At 36.9% G+C, this 26,142-nt stretch overlaps 1 protein-coding gene across 1 annotated transcript in view; it reads left to right on the top strand.

The window, feature by feature from the left end:
• The window catches only part of GDI2 (GDP dissociation inhibitor 2), a 36,636-nt gene extending 10,494 nt beyond the window's left edge, over nt 1-26,142 (top strand). Inside the window, exons 2-11 of the mRNA XM_058532365.1 lie at nt 989-1,096; nt 2,995-3,094; nt 6,230-6,364; nt 12,422-12,620; nt 12,887-13,018; nt 21,566-21,665; nt 23,105-23,276; nt 24,712-24,856; nt 25,057-25,111; nt 25,201-26,142. Of these exons, the coding sequence (XP_058388348.1) occupies nt 989-1,096; nt 2,995-3,094; nt 6,230-6,364; nt 12,422-12,620; nt 12,887-13,018; nt 21,566-21,665; nt 23,105-23,276; nt 24,712-24,856; nt 25,057-25,111; nt 25,201-25,347 (1,293 nt within the window). The 3' untranslated portion in view covers nt 25,348-26,142. The remainder of the gene's footprint in view (nt 1-988; nt 1,097-2,994; nt 3,095-6,229; nt 6,365-12,421; nt 12,621-12,886; nt 13,019-21,565; nt 21,666-23,104; nt 23,277-24,711; nt 24,857-25,056; nt 25,112-25,200) is intronic.

The following is a 26,142-nucleotide window of genomic DNA, read 5'->3' as shown; positions in this document are numbered from 1 at the left end:
GAACATTTCATATTCTGCTACATTAAAATCCATTAATCTAGCTTGCACTTTGAATTGCTCTTTTACCCCCTGCATGATTTTGTAACATCATTCATTGTTCATTTGGAAAATAGTGGTTTACTGAGTAGTGCAGATCTTCAAATTGTTGACACATTTCATTATACAGTATCAAAAACTCATGTTTGTTAATATCATCGCTGCTATTGTCTGAAAAGTCCTTTAAGTATTGGGGATTTGACGTGCCCGTGGTGGTGGATGTAAGTTTTCTAAAATTCAAATTTTTATTCAAAATTCTGACTTTTTGTTTCTGGCAGCATATACTGTCAGTTATTTTCCTTGACGTTCAGGTTTGAGAAAATGTCTGCCAGATTCCTAAGTCTGAGTAGTCATAGTTTGTCAAGCAGTTGTTCTTTCAAATAAAAATGATGATCCATGAAAAAAGTAGCTAGTTCAGATTACAAATTAGTTGCACAAAAGGTTTTCCTTGAGCCATAATTGCTTTATGTGTACTTCCCATTTTGCCACACAGAATATTAAAAAGATAGGTGTTCAAGGGTGGGTGTACATTTAACAGAGGTAGTTTTTCATGCTGCATCAAGGATATTCTTAAGTGAGACTGGCCTTGTTTCTTAAACTGTGAGTGCCTGGTGGTGAAGAATATAGTGACGAGTGCAGTGTAGAGCCACTGCCTTCATTTGCTTTATCCACCACTCATCTTGCACCATCAGTGCAAATGTCAGAGTGAATAATGTCTAGTGTTATTATGAAAATAGTTTTGACCTTGGGACCCCTAGGGGTCCACAGACCACACTTTGAACCCTGGTTGCTTTAGGACTTTGTCCTTAAATTACATCATATATTGCACATATATAAGTTTTAATTATTAAAAGAATGTTTAATGACAGGCTTTTTTAAAAAAATTAAGTATCTGTTTGAAACATGGTGTAGCACTTTCCTTCTTTTGAAGATACTTATGCTTTTGCTGTAGGAATGTATCCTGTCAGGTATAATGTCGGTGAATGGAAAGAAAGTTCTTCACATGGATAGAAACCCATATTATGGAGGAGAAAGTGCATCTATAACACCTCTGGAAGATGTAAGTATTATAATAAATTAATATGCCTTTCATACTTTGAATCTTTTACTTGTGAATCTCAACTTTACTCCTTATACATGGTTTTAGTTTTGTTTTATTAAATATATTATCTGTTGCATCATAATTTTTCAGGAGCTCCTAGTTTGGGACTTGCAGAAATTTAAATCATGACCTTGGTTACGCTCTGGAGCAGTTATCTCTAACTCTCAAAGTTAATAGAGTATAGACTCAGCAGGGTGCATAGAGGATCACCTTTTGATGAAGACCTGATGTATGCCAGGCACAATGCCCAAGTGCTTTCCACATGGTCTTATTTATTCTCCCAGTCACTCAAAGAGATTTTATCTCCATTTTTCAGACGACAGAGTAGTCTCTGTGGGGTTAAAATCCCAGAGAAGGGTTGTGAAGCCAGGCTATTTGTCTCCAGAGCTTAGCTCCTTTCTCTATACTGCGTTGCTTCCTGCTTTTTTAGAACATGGGCACATGAAGCATTTCCAAAGTGTGTTTTACTAAATATATTTATTTCTCTGTGTGAGGTTTGTTCATCATCCCACATGCATGGATAAGAGCTGTATTGTGCCTTATAGGAGATATATATATATATCATTAATTACTTTTTAAGTAATAACTTTGATAAAATAAACTTTATATCAGAAAGCTTTTTTCTATATTCAGGCATACAGAAAAGCTGAAAGAATAATACCAGTGGATCAAAAACCTTCCATATGGATTCAGCAGTTACCATTTTGCTACATTTGCTTCATGTCTATCTTTTTGTGTTACTGATTTTGAACCATTGAAAGTAATAGACATCTTGATACTGGACCTAAATATTTTAGCGTTCATCTACTGAGAATAACATTCTCCTACATAATCATAATACCATTACCACATTTACGTAAATTAACAATAATATCCAGACCATATTCAAATTTCCCAGTGATGCCAAGAATGTCTTATATTGCTGTGTAGTGTTTTTTTTTTTTAAACCGGTTTAAGCATTGCCTTTGGTGGTGTTTGTCTTTATTCTCTTATTCTATAAAAGTCTCCCCATTTTTTTCTTTTGAGAAATCTAGGCTAGTTTATAAGAAAGTATTGTTGGGTACTTCATATTGCACCATATCAGGAGGCACACAATGTGTGGTTGCCGCTCCTCTTCATGATGCTAAGTTTGCCCCTGGGTAAGGTGATGACCGCCAGACCTCTTCATTGTAAATAATCCGTGGGTTGATGTGTTGTCACCATTCCTTCCACGCCTAGGAGAATCTTCAATAAGATGAGCAAAGCTGTGTTCTTTTGTGTGTGTGTGTGAATATGCTCAAGGATGTGGAGATTTTTACTGAGTAAATATATACAACTTTGCTTATTCTCTTCCACCTTAGCAGTAGAATTCATGGGTTGAATGGTCTCACATTTTAAATTGCAAGCTTCTTTTTATCTAGAGCTCCTACTCAATTCATATAAATTATAAATTAACTGAAAATTTGTTTTTAACTCCTTACATAACTATGAAAGCAAAATTAAGCATTTATTAGGTTTTTATTGAGGCGAGAATAAGTTTAAATGATTTCTACAAATAATAAGGGATGTGTCTGCATAACTAGTTTGTCACTGACAGTTTATTTTGTATTCTTGCTTTTCTGCTAGTAAAAGGCCAACAAACACCACCTCTGCAGTATTTATTTTAGCATTCATTAGTTTAGTAATATATTTAGTTTACATATATATTGGAACTTTGGTAAAAATTTTATCTGATTAAAAATGAAATGCCCTTGTTATACTTTACCTCATGTTAGTGGTGTTTAGTTATACCAAAACCACTTCATCAAAAAATAGTTGCATAGCATAATGAAAATTAAATTTTGTTACATTATGGGTATTTTTTGTTTTGGTTTTAGTTATACAAAAGATTTAAAATACCAGGAGCACCACCAGCATCAATGGGGAGAGGAAGAGACTGGAATGTTGACTTAATTCCCAAGTTCCTTATGGCTAATGGTAAAGAATTCTAACTTAAATTTCTGACAGTCCACTGAATCCAATTTAAAAGTAGCAACTAACTCTTGACAAAAAGTATTATTCAGGGTATGTGGCAATGGATTTTGTTGAATGGCAACAGTATGGTGAGTAATATGGTCTATTTCAGGTGTCTAGAGTCAGTAAGTTGAGAATGGAAGGAAAGAGGGGGTGACTTATTAGTAATTGGTTCTGGAGAAGCAAAATTGGGATGTGGCACAATTCATACCAAAATGGTAAGCATTTATAACAGACTATCCTCCTGATGCTTTGGTGAGTCTTAGGTAACTACGCATTCAGAAACAGCCATATTAATGTTTTTCTAGTTTCTAGGCTTTTAAAATTATTTTTTCACGTTTATTTTTTCTCATATTTTTAATTAGAGGAGCTAAATATCTTTTTTTTGTTGTTGTTTTGTTTTTTTTTGTTTTTTTGTGAGGAAGATCAGCCCTGTGCTAACATCTGCCAATCCTCCTCTTTTTTTGCTGAGGAAGACTGGCCCTGGGCTAACATCTGTGCCCATCTTCTTCCACTTTATATGGGACGCTGCCACAGCACGGCTTGACAATCGGTGCGTCGGTGCGCGCCTGGGATCCGAACCGGCGAACCCTGGGCCGCGGCAGCAGAGTGAGTGCACTTAACCGCTTGCGCCACCGGGCTGGCCCCTAAATATCTTTTTAAATTGCTGTGATATTAGTACCTTTTTCTGAGATGACACTGAAAAACTAAATGGTTGGTATAAGTCTATTTATGTCCCATGAAATAAAGTATGTGCCACCCTTTCTCCTTTTTTTGAGTTGATGTTCCAGTTTGTTTTAATGGAAAGATCTTCTTTGAATTTTGTCTGAAATGTAAAATTAACTAACTGAATTCTCTTGAGGTAAATTGTAAACACAGTGGTTTTTATTACACAGCCATGTGTTGCTTAACAACAGGGATATGTTCTGAGAAGCGTGTCTTTAGCTGATTTCATCGTTGTGTGAACATCACAGAGTGGACTTACACAAACCTAGATGGTATAGCTACTGCACACCTAGGCTGTATATGGTACTAATCTCATGGGACCATCATCGTATACCACCAAAATGTCATTATGTGGCGCGTGACTGTATAAGTAATAAAATGGTCTTATTAAAATTTTATTAACAGAAATAAGCAGAAGGAAATAAAATTTTCATAGCCAAACTCTTACATCTAGAATCATGGTTAATATTTTGGTGTATAACCTGCCAGGCTATATATATATTTTTGTTTTTTCTTTTTTTCCTCCCCAATTAACATGTTTTTCTACCAATATATTGTGAACGTATATTGAGAGAGAGAGAGTGTGTGTGTGTGTGATAAACCTCATTGTATACTGCTAGAAGTGTATTATGGGGAAAAAGGCAATGATTTTTTTAAGGTTTCCTTTATATTGCGAAATTTTACTTTTACTAGAAGACTGTAAGACTGCCCCTTTCCCAGGACCTTTACCAAGCCCAGATATTGTTCATTTTAGTTTTTGCCATTTTGTCATATTAAAAGGCGAAATAATGGATTTAAAAAATACATCTATTTATTTGATTTCTAGATCTTTACTGGCTTGTATATTCTTTAGTGAATTGGCCAGCCTTGGGTTTTGCACATTCTTCTATTGAGGTTTTTGTATTTTTCCTTATCGTTGTGAAAGAGCTATTAAATACCCTTTTGGGCCAGCCCTGGTGGGATCTAGTGGTTTAGATTTGGCGTATTCACCACGTCAGCCTCCGTTAAGTTCCTGGTCAGGGAACCGCATCACCTGTGTTTTGGTCTTCATACTGTGGCAGGTGCATGTTGCTGGGATGCTGAAAACTCTGCCACCAGTATTTCAAATGCCAGCAGGGTCACCAATGGTGGACAGGTTTCAGTGGAGCTTCCAGACTAGGCAGATCAGGAAGAAGGACCTGGCCGCCCACTTCTGAAAAAATTGGCCATGAAAACCCTATGAATAGCAGTGGAGCGTTGTCTGATAGAGTGCCAGAAGGTGAGAGGATGGCACAAAAAGACCAGGCAGGGTTCCCCTCTGCTGTACACAGGGTCGCTAGGAGTCAAAACCCACTCCACTGCACTAACAACAAAATAATACTCATTTAAAATATCTTTTCTAGTTTATGATTGGCCTTATATATAACTCTTGTATTTTTTTTCTGTACAAAAGCTTTTAATTTTCATGTAGTCATTGGTTGATCTTTCTTCCTTTTATTGGTTCCTTTAATTCTTTCACTGTATAAATAAATTCACCTGTTTTACCATATAAATAAAGTTATCTATTTTATTATCCTATTGTTTGAGAAGTAGAGATTGAAATTTATTTTTCCAAAATGGCTAATCAATTTTCCCTGAATACCATTTGTCTTTTCCACTTTGATTAGAACTTTTATCATATGTTGGATTCTCACACCTGAGTCTGTTGTTTGCCACTGTATGGCCTAACTGATATGATTGCACAGTATACTTGAATACCTGGCAGCATAAAGCTTTCCTCATTACTGTATTCCTTCTTCTCAAAAACATTGTTTTTGACCTTTATAGTATGTTTATCCTTTCAAATGAGCTTTAAAATAATTTTGTTTGGTTTCTCAATATTTTTAATATACCAAAATTTCTTTGGTTTATAGGCAGGTAATATTTTTAATTGTATGCCTGGCTTTTTCTTTTTCTGAAATTAATGTTCATTTTAATAAGTATAAATGGACTTAGAAGCTGAAAAGCACAAATTCCTGAAAAATTTTGCCTACGAGTTGCCTCTCTAAAATACAATAGGAACTTTAAAGAAACCCACACCCATTGCAATAGTACCATAATTCTAAACTTCATACCTCTAATAATTATTGTATAGCATTTATAAAAGCAAGTTGATAAAGTTATTATTAACCTTGAAGTTGTAACATTTAAAAAAATAGCTCTAAGTATGCTAAACAGTATTCTGCATTCTCATTGTCTCATTTAAAATATGGCTTTGGAGACTTTTTTTGTAGAAGTCATTGGACAATGTTAAGAAAAAAATGGGAAGCCATTAGTATAAGTAAATGTACTTTTATTTCTGCTAATATTTGAAGGTAGATTTAAGTTATAGTTTAAATTATGTTACTCTTACAGGTCAGCTGGTTAAGATGCTGCTTTTTACAGAGGTCACTCGCTATATGGATTTCAAAGTGATTGAAGGGAGCTTTGTCTATAAGGGAGGAAAAATCTACAAGGTTCCTTCCACTGAAGCAGAAGCCCTGGCATCTAGTAAGTAATTTTATTTTCTCAGAATATTAAGATTTTATAATGGAAAGGAATTGTAGAGATACAATTTAAGGTCCCCTACATCAACCATCCATCCACTTATCGTGTCAGCAAAGATGTATTGGGTGTGTTATGTGCTAGACACTGTTTTAGGCAGTTGAGAGTATATCAGTAAACACAGTCTTCAGTAATTCCTATTCTTTTGAAGCTTAGAGAGAGTCTATATCACATACCTTGTTGCTGGTGAATCTGAGCCTGTTTAGGTCTAGTAGTGCTCTTTTCATAATAATAATAATGAGTAATTTTTTTTTTCTTCATGTTTCCTTTTTTTTTCTTTTTTATAATTTTATTTATTTATTTTTCCCTCAAAGCCCCACTAGATAGTTGTATGTCATAGCTGCACATCCTTCTAGTTGCTGTATGTGGGACGCGGCCTCAGCATGGCCGGAGAAGCAGTGTGTCGGTGCGGGCCCGGGATCCGAACCCGGGCCACCAGCAGCGGAGCGCACGCACTTAACCGCTAAGTCACGGGGCCGGCCCTTCTTCATGTTTCCTGTATGCTAGGTTCTGTGCTAAATACTTATTCATTTTTTTTATTTGACTTTTGAAACACTTTCATGAAGTAGGGTTTCCATTTTATAGATGAGGAAGCTCGGGCCTGAAATCAGATAGGTAGTAAGTGGCCGGATTGGAACTGAAACCCTGGTGTGTTGATCCAGAGCTGGTGTACTCAATCGCTGTGGTAGGCTGACCTCCTATTCTATGTTATCCAACCTGCCTGAAAAGAAAAGAGCTCCGTTCTGGCAAAACTATCTTCTGATTGGTGCTGTTTTCATTCTCCAGCATCTGTTTTTAGGAATTCCCAGTGAGTCTGGAGTGGTTTTATTCTCTGCCCAAAATTATTTCCTCTACTGGCTCATCAAAGATTCCTGGTTATCATTTTCTATTTCCATCTCTCTCTCAAATAGCAGACACCCCTAGAAAAGACCTTCTGTCCTTCTAGGTGTTTTAGTTGTTGTGCAGAACAGTTTGAGGAAGGATGACTTTGTATAATTAAAGGGTAGGTGAGTTTTATACAGTAAGTGCTCTAGGAGTTTAGAGGAGGGAGCGGTTTGGATTGAAAGCATAGGAAAAGTGCTGATAAAACTCCAGTAATTATTTTGGCATAAGCGTGGAAAAGTTTTTGCACTTAAAAACCTAATTTGAATTATTTTGGCAGTTTCTCTAACTCCATTTATTTACTTCTTGCTATTAGGGGAGAAAATATTGGGCATAAAGTGTTGAAAGATACTATGGCCGGAAAGTAAAAATACCACTGACTGTTGTGGTGATGTTAGGATTGACACTTGGGGAATGTAGGGAATGGCTCCTGATTAAATTGAGAGGAGTCAGTGGTGTAATCATGGGTTAGAAATTATTTAAATTATATAAATCTTCTAAATGACCCTAAGTTTAATCCAAAGAAAAGTATTTTCATAGAAATGAGTTCAAGAGTTTGAATAGAATCTTTTTAAACAAAGTTTGTGTTTTTTTTATTTTAAAGTTTTATTCTCTCTTTGAGCTCTTATCTATATTAATAGCTTCAGCTATCTCCTTCATTTAATAAAAATTGAAGGACTTTTGGCAGTTTTAGTTTTCCCTTTTTGATTTAATTTTTTCAAACATGTAAAACATTTACATGACTTGAAAGTCAAAATTTTATGAAAAGATATATTTAGAATCTTATTCTTATCTTTTCCACTCCATTTTTTCCACTGATAGTAATTAATCATTTTTACGTGTTTCTGGTTTATCCTTAAGTTTCTTTTTGCAAAAACAGGCAAATATGTCAATGTATGTATTTTTACGGTTAGGTATATTGAGGTATAATTTATATACAGTAGAATTTACCTGCCTTAGTATGCAGTTTTATGAATTTTTACCAAATCACTACTTTATCAGCAACTGTTTTTATATGAATGGATAGGATTTTAAAGTCAGAATGGCAGGCAGAAAAATTCTAGGCAGAATGGATGATGGGATAAAGAAAAGTTTAGAGGTGGGAAGTTCAAGAGAAAGATAAGAACAAATTATTTTATAATTTTAATAATAGTTAACATTTTTTGAACATTTTTTGCAGGCGTATTAAGTACTGTAGGTCTATTATCTAACTTTATTTTATATAGTCCTTCACTACAATTCTGTGAGATGTGGGTGCTTATTATCTTTATTTTACAGATGGGAAAACTGAGGTATGTGGGTGTGAAAGAAAAGCCCAGAGTAGCATAGCTCATCACTGGTAGAACTGGTTTGAAGCCAGATTTATCTGATTCTAGAACCCTATGCTCTTAACCACTGTCCTATATAGTGTATAAATGAGCTTTTTAGTATTTTAACAACTATCACTTACCCTCTAATTCTTTTTTTCTTCATGCTAAACATTTCTAGTTCCTGTGATTGTTTCTCATATAATATGCTATCTAGATCTCTTGGCCACTATTCTTTGGAGATTCTCAGATTTGCCAAGATTATCCCATATATAGTAAATAGTATTGCAGCCAGATCAGACATAATACTTGGAATGTGTCTGCTCACTCAGTGTCAGTGGGACTGTTACTTTCATAGACAATTTCTTTCTTTAACATAGTCTGAGTTTACATTGGCTTTTTTAGGAGCTGTATATGCTGTTGGTTCTTGTGGTAATTCATGATGCCAACTAAAACTCAAGGTTCCAATAACTATTTGTTGATTGTCAAATGCTATTTTAGTCAAATCAATGAGAAATATATTTGATCGCTAGAGTAATGTTGAACACAGATATTATGTTCAGCAATGTTTTGATAAGTTTTCATGAATAGCTTTGAAATGTGCTCAGCAAAATCTTGTATCTTAAGTTACATCTTGAGCTTGTTTATTCTCATTCTCACTGCTGTGAGGCATCTGTTTGTCTGGAGCGCCTTTGACATCAGCACATCTCCTCTGGTATCACAGAGCTGAGGGAACCCCGGGGCTTGTGGTCGGGGAGTAGACGTGCCTGCTGCAGCTCGTCTGACATGGGACCATATATATGAGAATTACACCATGTACCAGATCTGAGGAGTTTTCTTGTGACACGAATTCTACTCCAATTTTTTTTTTTTTTTTAATTCTGTGGTCAAATCTTAAACCTATTAGTTAATTAGAAAGCTTTTCTCTGTTTTACTTTATCTGTTTTCTTATTGAAACTGCTCTGGATTTTGTAGCTTTTTTATGTTTTGAAAGTCATGACATAAGTGGTTTTTTTTGGTAAATAAACCTCAGTGTGTAAGTGAATGAAGGAAAGTAAAACGATTTGAAATGAAGTTAAGACACTACTCAGGGGACTGTGTAATTCTGAAAAAGATTTTTTTTTTTAAATTCTTTTTTTTTTCATAATTTTATTTATTTATTTATTTTCCCCCCAAAGCCCCAGTAGATAGTTGTCTGTAATAGTTGCACATCCTTCTAGTTGCTGTATGTGGGACGCGGCCTCAGCATGGCCGGAGAAGCAGTCCGTCGGTGCGCGCCCGGGATCCGAACCGGGGCCGCCAGCATCGGACTGCGAACACTTAACCGGTAAGCCACGGGGCCGGCCCTGAAAAAGTTTTTTTTTTTTTTTTTTTAATCCTTTTATCGGGGCTGGCCTGGTGGCGCAAGCGTTTAAGTGCGCACACTCCACTGCGGCGGCCTGGGGTTCGCCGGTTCAGATCCTGGGCGTGCACCGACGCACTACTTGGCAAGCCACGCTGTGGCGGCGTCCCATATAAAGTGGAAGAAGATGGGCACAAATGTTAGCCCAGGGCCAGTCTTCCTCAGCAAAAAAAAAAAAAAAAAAAAAGGATTGGCAGATGTTAGCACAGGGCTGATCTCACAAAAAAAAATCCTTTTATCGTATAATTTGAATATTTTTCTTTATATGTGTATAAGTATATGTACATTCATATATGTTATGTATATTCATATATATAGCCAGTTTATGAATAAGTTGACTTCTTTTATGTTTGCTCCCATCAGATATTAATTATATGGAATGAATATTTATTGAGCGCTGGCTATGTGCCAGGTACTCTTCTAGGTTTGGGGGCAAGGAGGGCTCAACAGAAGTTAAAAACTAAACAAAAAATGGTTTCCCTAATGGAGCTTACCTTAGTGCGAGACAGGCTATAAATAATGAGGGAAAAGTATATTAGATGGTGATACAGAGCTATGGAGAAAGATGAGAGGAGGGAGAATGGGGGCAGTGATCAGGGACGGCATCATCATATAGGAGTAGCTCTTACAGAATTATACAGTAGGAAATATTGTTTGAACCCTTTCAATTATAACGTTTTCAGATGAGCACTGGATCTCTCAAACGTTTGTAATTGCAGCGGTATCTGGTTCTGATGCCGTAACAGCTGGCAGTGGAGACCACTAGCTGGTGCCGTGGATGACAGCATAGAGGGATGGAGAAGCAACTAGGGCGTCTCTGCTGTGCTGTGCAACAGGAGTCGCCAGAAGGGCTGATGCTGTCCCTGTCAGGCTGGAGGATGAGGGCGGGGAGGGAGATGAAAGAGGAGGAAAGAGTGGGAAATGTAAGAAAACACGATCGATTTTTATTTTGATTTTAAAAAAAGTAATGTAATAACTCCACAATAAACTGTTGGTTGTAGCTTTAGGTTCCACCAGGCCGTGTCCACCAGAGTGTGACACTTGAATTAGAAGTGCCCTGCAGCAAGGGACGCTTGTTCCCTCTTGGCTGTCTTACCCCTACCCCCTGGCCGCTAAACTTGTGTCTTAACCATGGTGCTGATGTGGTAATAGAATATTTCTTTTTTAGCCTTTGTATGCAATCTGTCCATTTTTTTAAAGGTAGGTTATAAATATTAATTAAAATTAAATATAGTCAGATATCATAGCCTCATGATGATTTTAATTTTCACTTTCGTTGGTTTCAGCTATAGTCTTGGGGGAAATAATGTTAAAAATATCAAAACATTGTACTGTCAACTGATATGAAGGAAATGTTTGAGAGTTGTGTTTTTTTTTTTTTTTGAGGAAGATCAGCCCTGAGCTAACATCCATGCCAATCCTCCTCTTTTTGCTGAGGAAGACGGGCTCTGAGCTAACATCTATTGCCAGTCCTCCTCCTTTTTTTCCCCCAAAGCCCCAGTAGATAGTTGTATGTCACAGCTGCACATCCTTCTAGTTGCTGTATGTGGGAGCATACAGCAACTCAGCATGGCCAGAGAAGCGGTGCGTCGGTGCGCGCCTGGGATCCAAACCCAGGCCGCCAGTAGCAGAGCGCACGCACTTAACCGCTAAGCCACGGGGCCGGCCCAAGAGAGTTTGTTATTTTTAAGAGTATAGTTTTTAAAGTAGCCATACAGTTTAGGAAAGGGGAAGGAGGAGATAGAACCAGAATATTTTCTTTTCCTTTGGCCTGGTCTTTCTATCGGCTGTGTACTAGTAGTAAGAATCCTGACTAGCTGAGGGTTTATCGGGTTGTAGTTTATAGCTGTCTCCTCATCTGCTTTTTAGTATAAAAAGTAGTGAACTCTGATCATCTAGGTATTCATTAAAGTAAGTGACTAGCAGCATAATCAACATCTCAGTTTCTTTGAGGTCAATTTCTTCTTGGTATCTAAGCTTTTCCATTAAATGTCAGAGTGTATCTTAGCAAACAGAAAAAGAAAAGGAAGAACATTCAGAATTTTAGGCAGTTGGCCGAGTATAGATCCGAGTTGTCAAAAGAATAACATTCCGATGGATGCCTTCATAAATAATAGTTTTTCAAAGTCATATTTACCTTGTACCTAATAAGAGATATAATTAGACATACTACATTTAATTAAGTACTGGTTATAACTACTTGTAATTGTATTGTAAAATTGAAGGCTTAATTACTGATCTGTTGTAATTATGTCAGTTTATTTTCAAATGTCCAAACTCCCATATCTTAAATTGCACATTGCATTAGAAGCACCTCAGATAATAACATGGCACATTTAAACTTGCCTCTCACACTTTGTTATCCTCAGTGTCCTATTGTGAGTGTGTGCTTTTTGAAAAATTCTTTTTTAGGCTTAATGGGGCTGTTTGAAAAACGTCGCTTCAGAAAATTCCTAGTATATGTTGCCAACTTTGATGAAAAAGATCCTAGAACGTGGGAAGGCATTGATCCTAAGAAGACGGCAATGCGAGAGGTGTATAAGAAATTTGACTTGGGCCAGGATGTTGTCGATTTCACTGGTCATGCCCTGGCACTTTACAGAACTGATGAGTAAGTTTTTTGGTTTTTAGATTTATATTTTTCTTGGAACTCGCACTAAATTTCCCAATTCTCCAGTGTGGAAATTCTAACCAAACAAATACATGGTCATGTTATATACTATGCAAGAAGAGGTTCTCGTTGCAAATTATTGTTAGAACCTTTTAAGTAAAATATGAAGAAGGTATTCAAGTGAAATCACTTCAGAAGAAGATTTTAAATTGAACACAAAAGTCAAAACTAAAGCCTTTTTCTAATAGTCATTTTTTTTTCTCTAGCTATTTAGATCAACCCTGTTGTGAAACCATTAATAGGATTAAACTTTACAGTGAGTCTTTGGCAAGATATGGCAAAAGCCCATACCTTTATCCACTCTATGGCCTTGGAGAACTGCCTCAAGGATTTGCAAGGTAAGAGCCCATATTTAACCTGTTTGGTGAAACCCTACTGATCCCGAACCTCATCTTCAACGGAGTACATGAGATATGGTTGTGAGTAATGAGGCAGGGAGTGTCTGTGAGTAGTGAGGTGCTTTTTATTCTTACTGAAGTAAAATTTATATACAGTGAAACCACAGATCTACAGTGAAAAAATTGAGTTTGATAAATGTATAGACCTGTGTAACCAGAACTCCAATCAAGATAATAGAACATTTTTCTTATTCCAGAAAACTTCCCTCGTATCACCCCATAATGACCACCCCTCCCACACTGTAACAACTACATTTGTGATTTCTCTCACCATAGATTACTTTTGCCTGTTTTTGAAGTTGATATAAAGGGAACAATAATTACTCATTTGTGTCTGGCTTTTGTTTAACAATATTTTTGAGATTCATCCATGTTGATACACATGCCAATAATTTGTTTTTAAAATATTGAGTAGTATTCCATTATATGACTTACGTGAGTATACCACCTTGTCTTGTTGATGGACATCTGGGTTGTTGTCAGTTGTCAGGTATTATGAATGAAGCTACTGTGACCGTTTGTGTAACAGTCTGTGTGGATGTGGACTGTCGTCTCTTGTGGGTAGATATCCAGGAGTGGGAGAGCAAGTGTGTGTAACTTCATGAGACCCTGCTGAACAGCTTTCCAGAGTGCTGGTGCCATTGCACGTGTACTCAGCGGTGCATGAGAGTTCTAGTTCCTCCACACCCTCGTCAGCATTTCGCATTGTCAGTCTGTTTACTTGTAGCCACCCAAGTAGCTGTGAAACGCTGTCTCACTGTGGTTTTAGTTCGCATTTCCTGAAGACTAATGTTGATCACCGTTTCAGGAGCTTGTTGGCCATTTGTATAATTTTGTGGTGTGATTTTGTCTTTTGTACATTTTTAAAGATTGAGTTGTCTTTGTTTTTGCTTGGTAAGAGATCTTGGTGTATCCTGGCAGCAAGTTTTTGTCAGATAGATGGATTATAAATGTTCTCCCAGTCTGTGGCTTCTCTTTTGATAAGCAGAAGTTTTAAGTTTTGATAATATATCAAGAATTTATTTTTTTGTATTTAGCACTTTTGGGGTCCTGAGAAAACTTTGCCTATCTCAAGAGCACAACGATGCTCTGTGATGTCTTTTTTTAAGAAACTTTATAGTTTTAGTTCTGTGTTTCAATCTGTGTTTCATCTTGAAATAATGTTGGTGTGTGGGGTGAGGTAGGGCTTGAGGTTCATTTTTTTTCCATACCAATATTTAGTTGTTCTAGCACCATTTATTGAAAAGACTTCCTTTTCCACTTGTCTTGGTGCCTGTGCAGAAAATTAGTTGGCTGTAGATCTGTGTCTGTTTTGTTCCAGATCTATTTATTTTTCCTATGACATTACCACACTGTCGTGATTATCATAGTTTTATAGTAAGTCTTGAAATCAGGTAATGTAAATCCTCCAGCTTTGTTCTTTTTCAAAATTGTTTTAGCTATTCTAGGTCCTTTGTATTTCCATATACATTTTAGAACAGGTTGTCAATTTCTAGAAAAAAAATGCTTGCTGGGATGTTGATTGGAATTGAGTTAAATCTATAGATTAATTTGGGGGAGAATTCTGCTAATAATGAGTTTTTCAGTCCATGTATGTGCTCTGTCTCCATCTATTTAGGTTTTCTTTGTCTCAGCAGTGTTTTGTAGCTTTCGTTGTAGAGATCTAGCACTTTTTTTTTTTTATTGAGGTCATAGTGGTTTATAACATTGTGAAATTTCAGGTATACATTATTATTTATCAGTAGTCTGTATGGACAGCATCGTGCTCACCACCAACAGTCTAATTTTTATCCGTCACCATCTATCTGTGCCCCTTTACCCCTTTGGCCCACCCCCCAACCCCCTTTCCCTCTGGTAACCACTAATCTGTTCTCTTTGTCCACGTGTTTCTTTATCTTCCACATGAGTGAAATCATGCGGTGTTTGTCTTTCTCTGTCTAGAATATTTCGCTTAACATAGTGCCCTCAAGGTCTATCCATGTTGTTGCAAATGGTATGATTTTGTCTTTTTTTATGGCTGAGTAGTATTCCATTGTATATATATACCACATCTTCTTTATCCATTCATCTGTTGATGGGCACTTGGGTTGCTTCCATGTCCTGGCTATTGTGAATAATGCTGCAATGAACATAAGGGTGCATAAGCCTCTTTGAATTGCTGATTTCAAGTTCTTTGGATAAATACCCAGTAGTGGGATAGCTGGATCATAAGGTATTTCTATTTTTAATTTTTTGAGAAATCTCCATCCTGTTTTCCGTAGTGGCTGCACCAGTTTGCATTCCCACCAGCAGTGTACGAGGGTTCCCTTTTCTCCACCTCCTCTCCAACATTTGTTATTTTTTTGTCTTGGTAATTATAGCCATTCTGACTAAATTATAAAATTATAATTATATAATATAAGGTGATATCTCATTGTAGTTTTGATTTTCATTTCCCTCATCATTAGTGATGCTGGACATCTTTTCATGTGCCTATTAGCCATCTATATATCTTTGGAAAAAATATCCTCTGCTCATTTTTTTTTTTTTTAATTTTTAAAAATTATTTTCCCCCCAAAGCCCCAGTAGATAGTTGTATGTCATAGCTGCACATCCTTCTAGTTGCTGTATGTGGGACGCGGCCTCAGCATGGCTGGAGAAGTGGTGCGTCGGTGCGCGCCCGGGATCCGAACCTGGGCCGCCAGCAGCGAGCGCGCGCACTTAGCTGCTAAGCCACGGGGCCAGCCCCTCCTCTGCTCATTTTTTGATTGTGTTTTTTTGTTGTTGTTGAGTTCTTTATATATTCTGGAGATTAACCCCTTGTCAGATGTATGGATTTGCAAATATTTTCTCCCAGTTGGTGGGTTGTCTTCTGTTTTGTTTTTTTTTTTTTTTGTGAGGAAGATCAACCCTGAGCTAACTAACATCCATGCTAATCCTCCTCTTTTTGCTGAGGAAGACTGGCCCTGGGCTAACATCTGTGTCAATCTTCCTCCACTTTATATGGGACGCCACCACAGCATGGCCTGACAAGCGGTGTGTTAGTGCGTGCCCCGGATCCAAACCCAGGCCGCCAGCAACGGCGCGTGTGCACTTAACCACTACACCACGGGGTCGGCCCCTTTCTTTTGGTTTTGTTCATGGTTTCCTTTGCCTTGCAGAAGCTCTTTAGTCTGATGTGGTCCCATTTCTTTATTTTTTCTTTTGTTTCACTTGCCTGAGTAGACATGGTATTCAAGAGGATGCTGGATCTAGCACTTTTTTTGTTCAAATTTATCCATAAAGTGTTTTATGTTATTTTGATGCTGCTGTGAAAGTTTCAATTTTATTTTCAAGTTGTTTGCTGCTAAGATACAGAAATACAATTGATTTTTGTATACTGACCTTATATCCTGTGACCTTGTGCTTATTAAGTTCTACTCGTTTTGTAGATTTCTTAAAATTTTCCTTGTACACAGTCATGTCATCTGTGAATAGATTAGCTTCTTCCCTTAGAACCTTTGATTTCCTCCCCCTTGCCTTTATGGACTGGCTAGGACTTCCAGAAGAATGAATAGGAGTGGTGGGAATGAACATCCTTTGCTTTGTTCCCAGTCGTGTTTTTTTTTTTTTTTTTCCCTGCTGAGGAAGATTCACCCTGAGCTGATGTCTGTTGCCAGTCTTCCTCTTTCTGTATGTGAGCAGCCACCACATCATAGCCACTGACAGATGAGTGGTGTAGGTCCACGCCTGGGAACTGAACCCGGGGCTGCTGAAGTGGAGCACACCAAACTTAACCACTAGCCCACTGATGCTGGCCCTGTTACCAATCTTAAGGCGAATGTTTTCAATATTTTATTTATTTTTTTAGAAGTTTTTTTTTTTTTTTAAGGAAGATTGGCCCTGAGCTAACATCTGTTGCCAGTCCTCCTCTTTTTTTCCTTTTTTTCCTCAAAGCCCCAGTAGATAGTTGTATGTCATAGTTGTACATCCTTCTAGTTGCTCTGTGTGGGACACTGCCTCAGCATGGCTTGATGAGCATTGTGTAGGTTCGTGCCCAGGATCCAAACCAGCAAACCCTGGGCTGCTGAAGCGTAGCTGGCAAACTTAACCAGGACGCCACTGGGCTGGCCCCTCAATATTTTATTATTAAATATGTTTTCTGCAGGTTTTTTATAGATGATTTTGTTAGATTAAATTCTCTTTTATTCATAGCTTGCTGAGAATTTTGATTATGAATGGATGTTGACATTGAGATAATAATGCAGATTTTCTTCTTTATGTGGTATGGTGAATTACATAGATTGATTTTTTTTTTTTTTTTAATATTAAACTAACCTCGCATTCCCAGGGTAAACATCACTTAAGGTCACGTGCTGCCTATCAATGTTTCAGTCAGTGACAAAGCACATATACAACAGTGGTCCCATAAGATTAATACCATATGGCCTAGGTGTGTAGTAGGCTGTACCATCTAGGTTTGTGTAAGTACACTCTATGATGTTCACACAACAACGAAACGCCTAATGCACAGTTCTCAGAACATATCCCCATGGTTAAGCAACGCATGACTCTATTCATGATGTATTTTCCTTTTAATTTTTTGTTAGATTTAATTTGCATGTGTGTGTACATGTATATATACACACACATGAATTTTTGTGTCTATGTGTATGAAAGATGTTGGTTTACAATTCCTGTAGTGTCATATGTCTGGTTTTTTGTTATCATGGTTTGGTAGACTAATAAAACAAGTTAGAAGTTTCCTCCTTTATCTTCTGAAAGAGTTGGTGAAGATGCGTATTGGTTTTTCTTAAATGTTTGATAGAGTTGACCAGTGAAACTCTCTGGGCCTATGGAGCTTTCTTTTTGGGAAGGCATTTTGATGGTTAATTCATTCTATTAATAGAAATAAGGCTATTGAGGCCAGCCCCAGTGGCCTAGTGGTTAAGTTTGGTGTGGTCTGCTTCAGCGGTGGGGTTCGGTTCCCGGGAGTGGACCTACACTACTTGTCAGTGGCCATGCTGTGGCAGCTCACATATAAAGAGAGGAAGATTGGCAGCAGATGTTAACTCAGTGTGAATCTTCCTCAGCAAAAAATAAATAAATAAGGCTATTCAGATGTACTATTTCTTAACTCAGTTGTGTTTTTCAAGGAATTTGACCATTTCAAAAAAGTTCTTGAATTTTTTGATATAAAGTTGTCCATAATTCTTTTTTTATCTTTTTTTTCTTGTAAGATCTGTAGTGATGTTCCCACTTTCATTCTTGTAATTGGTAATTTATATTTTCTCTTTTCTTGATAGAAGTTTATCAATTTTATTAATCTTTTCAAAGTACCAAATTTTTAGCTTTGTTAATTTCCTCTGTTATTTTCTATTTTATTGATTTCTGTTTTCTTAATTTCTTGCTTCTACATACTTGGGTTTAAATTTTAGTTTTTTAATATTGAAACAGATGATTGATTTTATACTTTTTTTCTATAACATAAGGATTTGAAGGTTTAAATTTCCCTCTAAATATGTACTATCCAACATGGTAGCCTATCTTTCCTGTGATTTTTTTTTTTTCTTTTACTCTTGGGTTATTTGAAAGTATAATGTTTAATTCTTAAACATTTGGAGATCTTCCTAAATATCTTGTTACTGATATCTAATTTAATTCCATTATGGTCAGAGAACAAACTTATAAAATTTCAATCTTTGAAATTAATTAAGGCATAATTTATGGCTAAATATATAATCTATTTTAGTGAATATGCCCTTGAAAAGAACTGTATTCTACATGTGTTGGGTGCAGTGTTCTATAAATGTAGCTGATAAGAGTTGTTCAAAGGTATATTCTTACTGATTCTTTTTCTTGTTCTATTACTGAAACAGCGGGTCTTCTCCCAAGATTGTGGATTTATCTGTTTCTTACTTTAGTTCTGTCAGTTTGTACTTCGTACATTTGAAGCTCTTACTGTGATACTCATTTCTGATTATGTCTTCAAGTCTTCTTTGTCTGGTACTAATGTAACCCTACCAACTTGCTTACTGTTTGCGTGGTATCTTTTTTCATCCTTTTACTTTCAAATTCTCTGTGTCTTTATATTTAGTAAAATGAGTCTCTTGTAGACAGCATATAGTTGAATATTGCTTTTTTATCCAATATGTCAACCTTGGCCTTTTAGTGGAGTTGTTTAGGTCATTTACATTTAATATCATTATTGATGTGGTTGGGATTAGATCTGTTGTTTTGCAGTTTGTTTTCTTTTCCTCCCTCCATCTGTTTTTCATCCCCCACCCCGTTCCTCTTTCCTTTTTTTGGATTAATCAAATATTTCCTAGTATTCCATCTTAATTTCTCTGGTGGTTTTTTAGCTATGCCTTTTTGTTTTTAATTTTTTAGTGCTCACTCTACAAATTATAGTATGCATCCTTTATTACAGCTTATTTGGAGTTAATATTGTATTACTTTACATGAAATGTAAGAACTTGGCAACAATTTCCTTCCATTTACCATTCTCCTTTGTGCTACTGATGTGTGCATTTTACGTTTACATACTTTATGAACCCCACAATATGTTACAATTTCTGCATTAAACCATCAGTTTAAAGAAATGAAGAGAAGGAAAAAAGGTAATCCTTTATCCACATTTTTAGCATTTTTGTTGCTCTTCATTTTTTCCTTGTAAATCTTTGTTTCCATCTGTTGTCACTTCTCTTCAGCTTTTCTCTGGCATCCTTGTAGTTACATGTCTGCTGGGGATGAATGCTCTCAGCTTTTGTTTATCTGAAAGTGTTCTGTCACCTTTATTTTTGAAGGACTTTTGTTGGCATGAGATTTTTTTCATTCAGCACTTTAAAGCTACTGTTCCCTTGTGTCTGCTCTGTTTCTAATGAGAAGTTAGCTGTCATTGTTATCAGTAGTTGTTTCTGTGTATGTAATATTTTTTTCCCTCTGGCTGCTTTCAAGACTTTCTTAGGTTTTTGGCAGTCTCTCTAGGATTTGCCTAGGTCTGGTTTTGCTTGGGATTTGCTGAACTGCTTGGATGTGTGAGTTAATTTTTACGTCAAATTGGGAATTTTTCACTCATTATCCTCTTCAGATATTCTGTCTCATCTTCTCTCTCCTCTCCCTCTGGGACACTAATTACTTGTATGTTAGATGCTTGGTATTATTCCCTAGGTCACTGAGGCTCTGCTCATTTTCTCCTTTGTCTGTTTTTCTCTCCGTGCTTCATATTGGATAATGCCTGTTGATTTGTCTTCAAGTTTACTGACTCCTATTTCTGTTTTTTTTCCCAATAGGCTGCTAATCCCATTCAGTGAGTTGTAATATTTTTTAATGTTGTACTTTGTAGATCCAGAATTTCCATTTTTTAAATACAGTTTTCATTTTTCTTGTGTTGACTCTGAAATATATTTATAACAACATTCTTGAACCTCTATCTTTGAACAAGGATGTTTGTCCTTGAACATACTTGTAATTGCCTGTAACGCCCTGCATATTTTAACTTTGGTAATCTGGGCGTCTGTTTGTACTGTCTGCTTTTTCTCTTTGGATCACTTTGTTTCTTCACCTACCTAGTAATTTTTGATTGTATACTGGACAAATTGTATGTTGTAGAGATGCTGGATTCTTTCTCTGTAGAGTGTTGATTTTTGTTTGAGTTGGCAATTAAATTATTGGTCATTCACCTTGAACTTCTGGAGGCTTGATTTTACACTTTGTATGGGGGTCTTTTGTGAATGGCTGAATCCTTAGTCCTAGTATAATAAGGTGTGGTCCTTTTGGTGTTTCGGTGGAAAGCTCCCCTAATGTGGCAGTTTCAGACTTCAAACTTATTTGTCCTCATGGCCCACAGCTATAATCTCTGCTCAAGTCTTTTCGCCTTTCAGCTGTTGCTTTTTGCTGGATTCCTCGGGTCGCCCTCCTGTACAAGCACTTATGGAGTTATTAAGGATATGAAGAGCTTTTATAGATTTCATGACTCTCCTTTTTGTAGGATTTTACCCCACAATTTTCATCTCCTTTGACCGCCCCAGATTCTGTTCTGGGGCGCATTAAATCAGTAAGACTGCAGGCTTTTTGCTTCTGTTCTAGGTGCCCCATGTTACCAAGACTGGGGAGGCAGTTCCCTCAGGGGAAGAGCCATATAAACCACAAGACCTCATCCAGTTGCTTCCTTTCAAGTCTCTTCTCCCGTTTCTGCCTGCTTTTAGTCACTCTCCGGTGCTTCCTCATAGTTTCTTTGGTTGTGGTTCAGTTTTGTTTATAATTGGGAGGATTAGATCCTTATAAGCTGTTCCCCCATTACTAGCCAGTGGTTTTTTTTGGCCTTGATATTCATAACTCTGAGTATGAGACATTATTTCACCGTTTTGACTCTGTTTTATAATTGATGCTTTAATGACTTAAACTAACACCTTCTAGAAGAAAATTGAGCAAATGTATATTGCCTATAACTCATTAAGATCTAAGAAAGGAGACTTTAGTAGTTGAGACAATTATAAATTATTAATTGTAGTTTTCAAAATCTTCTAGGCTAAGTGCTATTTATGGAGGTACCTACATGCTGAATAAACCAATTGAAGAAATCATTATACAAAATGGAAAAGTAATTGGTGTAAAATCTGAAGGAGAGGTAAGTAGTTTTTACAATTTAAAAAATCTTGTTCTTGTGAAGAAAGTTTCATTATCTAATAAGTATTTAATTTGCTATGGACATTGATGCTAGATATCAGACTACATATGATTTCTTTATGGTAAGTTGGTATTCATAATGACTAAGGACTAGTTACATATGCTGTGCTTTATTTAAAAAACATCTTAATATTTTCTATTGGGTTGATTGTTGCTTAAGACTAAAATATACACTATGGATGAGCTATAAATGATGGTAAGTATTCTGTATTTACACAGTGTGGGTTGGTGCCTATCTCCCAAATTTTCATTTAAATTTAGATTTGTACTACTTATTGGTTGAAATAGGGCTTGGCCAGTACTGACCATTTTTAAATTTAATCTATTATTATTTACTAATAAATTACTAAATAATAATGTTAATAACAGTCACATTTATTTCATTTCGGGTTTAGCTGTGTAGTTGGCTAGGTGGAGTTGTGAGCAGTGTTGCTCAAATTTGAACTGAATATAAATCATTGTTAATCTTGTTGAAGTGCGTATTCTGACTCATTAGGTCTGAGGTGGTCTGCATTTTCTTGCAAGCTCTCAGGTGATGCTGATGCTCTTGGTCTGCAGACCAGATCATTCATAGTTCAGGAAATATCAACTCTTAAGAATAGTTAGAACTGCTCAAGAAAGAAACTCAAAAACTAAGTTAAAAAAATTTTCGTTATTTCCAATGGTATTCCATTGGTTCGGACCATATAATCTGCACTCACCAGTTGGCCATCTGAACTTTTATTATTACTGTAGATCGTTTGTAACTACCTTGTGGTCTCAGCATAATAGGTATTTAGGAAATATGGAAAAATATTTTAATCTGATATCTCAGAAGTTCTTTTTATTGCAGAGTTTCATTGCATTCTTGGCTACAGAGCTGCTTCCTCTTGGGAAATTTCAAGACTTTGATAAAAGAGGAAGAAGACTGTAATGTAATATAATACATAATTTATCGTGCAACTTCAGTTTTACTTAGAACGCATAGTCTTAAAATGAGAATGATTTTCATCTGTTTGTAATATTAGTACCATTTATAGAACATTTTCTTTTTACTGACATTCACATGTAATGACAGCCCTTAAATACACTTTCATTTGATCCTAGCAACAATCCTTCCAGGTTGGGTAGAGCCAGGATTTGAACCCTAATTCGCCCCATTCTAAAACTTATACTTCTGAACACTATGCAACAGTTTTCCTAACATTTGAATAAAAGTTAGAATTCATGGATCTGTTCCAGGAGAATTTGTAGGGATTACTGGCATAGTTTAGTAGTTTAATAATTATCTACAGTTAATTTTATGAAGATAACAGGTTACATTCAAGGGACAATGGCATTAGTGTACTGTCTAAAAACATGGTAGACCGTGAATGTTATAGTCTTTAAATATTGTTGTAGATCGCTCGCTGTAAGCAGCTCATCTGTGATCCCAGCTATGTGAAAGATCGGGTAGAAAAAGTGGGCCAGGTGATCAGAGTTATCTGCATCCTCAGCCACCCCATCAAGAACACCAGTGATGCCAACTCTTGCCAGATCATTATTCCACAGAACCAAGTCAATCGGAAGTCAGGTGAGTTTTCAAGATCAGCCAATGTTTGTAGAATTTTGTTTGACATAACTTGCTTTATGTTTCATCCCAAATTCCTAATTTTATCTGCTCTTATAATTATAGTGAAGAAACTTTAGTTTACACTGGCAAACAAAATGTGATGGGCCCTTTTTAGCTCAGAGATCCTAAATCATTATGTAGAAATGAGCAAAGTAGCCTAGGAGCCCTGCCTCAGACTTGTAGCCACTGCTTTGGACCTCCATGTCCTCATCTGGAGAATTAAGAGGCTGGACTAGGTGAGTGGTTACAGCCTCTCCCGGTTCAAACATTATGTGCCTGTGGAGGTCTGTGCTTCTTAGTTGACCTGACTTCACTGTGTTTTTGAGCTGATGACAGTACTGCTTTTATGTCATTATTTGTCAACTTAATACTTACATTTGATTTTAGCAGTGTGCTAGTAAACAACTTTCGTTTCTCTGATTAAGATCAGGACTTAGCTCTAAAATTGTAAATCCTTATTTTTTGCTTTAACCAGTTGTATTCATCCACTAGCTTTTCCCATTTTTTAGTTAGAAGCCCTAAATCTTTTATCAAAAATTCAATTTAAAAGGGGTTGTCAACTATTAAATGGACAGTTAAGAGCTATCTGTATTTAATTTTTTTTCCATATAAGAACTCAGATCATAGAAGATTACTTTAGTCCAAGTCTTTTTGTTCTAGTAGTAATCTTTCAAGGGTTCCCAAGCAGATCCATGTCTTTGCAAGTCTAAGAAGAGTAAAAGGAGGGGCTGGCCCAATGGTGTGGTGGTTAAGTTCATGCATTTCACTTCGGCAGCAGCAGCCCAGGGTTCGTGGGTTCAGATCCCAGGTGGACCTATGCACCACTCATCAAGCCATGCTGTGGCGGCCTCCCATATACAAAATAGAGCAAGATGGGCATGGATGTTAGCCCAGGGCCAATCTTCCTCAGCAGAAAGAGGATTGCATCGGATGTTAGCTCAGGGCTAATCTTCCTCACAAAAAAAAAAAAAAAAGCTTATGTTGATTTGCAATTTTATGTCACTTAAATGAGAAATCAGTACTTAATAAATCCTTTCTTAGCTAGTCAAAACCTTTCTAAAGGCAGGCCTCAGAGAGGAAGACAACCCCAGAGCAGTTAATATGGTTTGCCAGGTTTCCAGTTAGCTGTGAAGAGAACTAGGAGGAGAACTCTCATTTCCAAGTCCAGCAATTCACTGCCACATAAAAACTTCATCTCCAATAAGCTAAAAGTTGCTAAATATTTGCATATTTTATGTGTGACCCTGTGCCTCCATACAGAACTTAAGCTTAGAAGGTATTATCTATTCTAAGTAATTTTAATTCACATCTCGATGAAATATGGGTGAAACCTGAGTGTGCACACGTGCCTGCGGTTTATAAACCTTGGCAGTGAGGTAGCATTACTTGTTTCCAGATATCTACGTCTGCATGATCTCCTCCGCACACAATGTGGCAGCCCAGGGGAAGTACATTGCCATAGTCAGTACAACTGTGGAGACCAAGGAACCCGAGAAAGAAATCAGACCAGCTTTGGAGCTCTTGGAACCAATTGAACAGAAGTAAGTGATGTGCTCATTTCTATCAGCTAAAGTCCATTATTGATTTTGGCTCTGCAGTGGGGTGAACCCCATAAGAACAGCCATTGGCTGCTGTGTGGGTATCATCTCTACCAGTCTCGTCTTTTGGGTTTTGAATTTCAGGCGGAGTGAGTGGGTGTGTGGTCAGCTCACCTGCTAACTTAATTCTTTTTCCCCTCCAGATTCGTTAGCATCAGTGACCTCCTTGTACCAACAGATTTGGGAACAGAAAGCCAGGTGAGTGTGGCCATCCGAAAAGGGTATCATCAGGCTTTACTGGGAGACATCCCTCAATAGTCTCAAGTCTTTGTAATTTTTATTTCCAGATCTTTATTTCCCGCGCATATGATGCTACAACTCACTTTGAGACAACCTGTGATGACATTAAAGACATCTATAAGAGGATGATAGGATCCGAGTTTGACTTTGAGGAAATGAAGCGCAAGAAAAATGACATCTATGGGGAAGACTAACAGCAGTGTATGTTGTCATCTAATGAGGACAAACTTAAAACATGTGGCAAATGCATATTGTATGAAATCAACATTGTAAGGCCTGCTTTTGTAATCAAAACAGAGATTGCAGAGCACTGTACCAGTAAATATTCCTCCCCTTTCTAATATCATGTATTAACTTGTTTTCACGGAGTGGCTATTCAGAATTGGCAGGTTACCACATTCTGTTCAATTTAACCATTACTGGCTTTTTTCTTCTAGTGAAGGATCAGTTTTAAAAAAACATGGTGATACTGATACAGAGAACTTGATACAGTATTGTATCTTTTAATCAGTGTAGTCTTTGCAGTTATGTGCTTCTGCTCAAGAGCTGGATCAGTACAATTTGCGTGCCATCTGTCCTCTTAACGTTAAGGAGATTCGAAATCGAATGGTCTATAATTTGGGACGGCATCCCTAAGTTTTCCCTGTACCTTTCCATTTTGTGTCCTGCCAAGTACTATGACAGTGCCCATGTAGCACAGCTACAAGTTTGGTTTATGTGGGTGTAAAATTCTAACAGAACTTCAGAGCCATTTTGGAGGAAGCCTGTGTGCAGTGTTTTAACCTAATAAAATTGACGAGAGCAAAGGGGAAAGAAACCTATCAGAAAGCAGGTAAATGTAGAAGCTTCTTTTGTATCCCAGGTGTGGCTTCTTCAACGGACCAAGCTGCAATGCAGTATTGATTTGAGAGAGCCTGTACTTCAATGTCTGTCTCACAATGGCTCCAGATGATTTCTGTACTGCAAAATAAAGCCAAACTCTGGAAATA

Source organism: Diceros bicornis, chromosome 36, assembly GCF_020826845.1.
Source record: "Diceros bicornis minor isolate mBicDic1 chromosome 36, mDicBic1.mat.cur, whole genome shotgun sequence".
Classification (NCBI taxonomy): Eukaryota; Metazoa; Chordata; class Mammalia; order Perissodactyla; family Rhinocerotidae; genus Diceros; species Diceros bicornis.
Note: the sequence above shows the minus strand (reverse complement) of the source record. Positions and strands in the feature narration are given on the sequence as shown.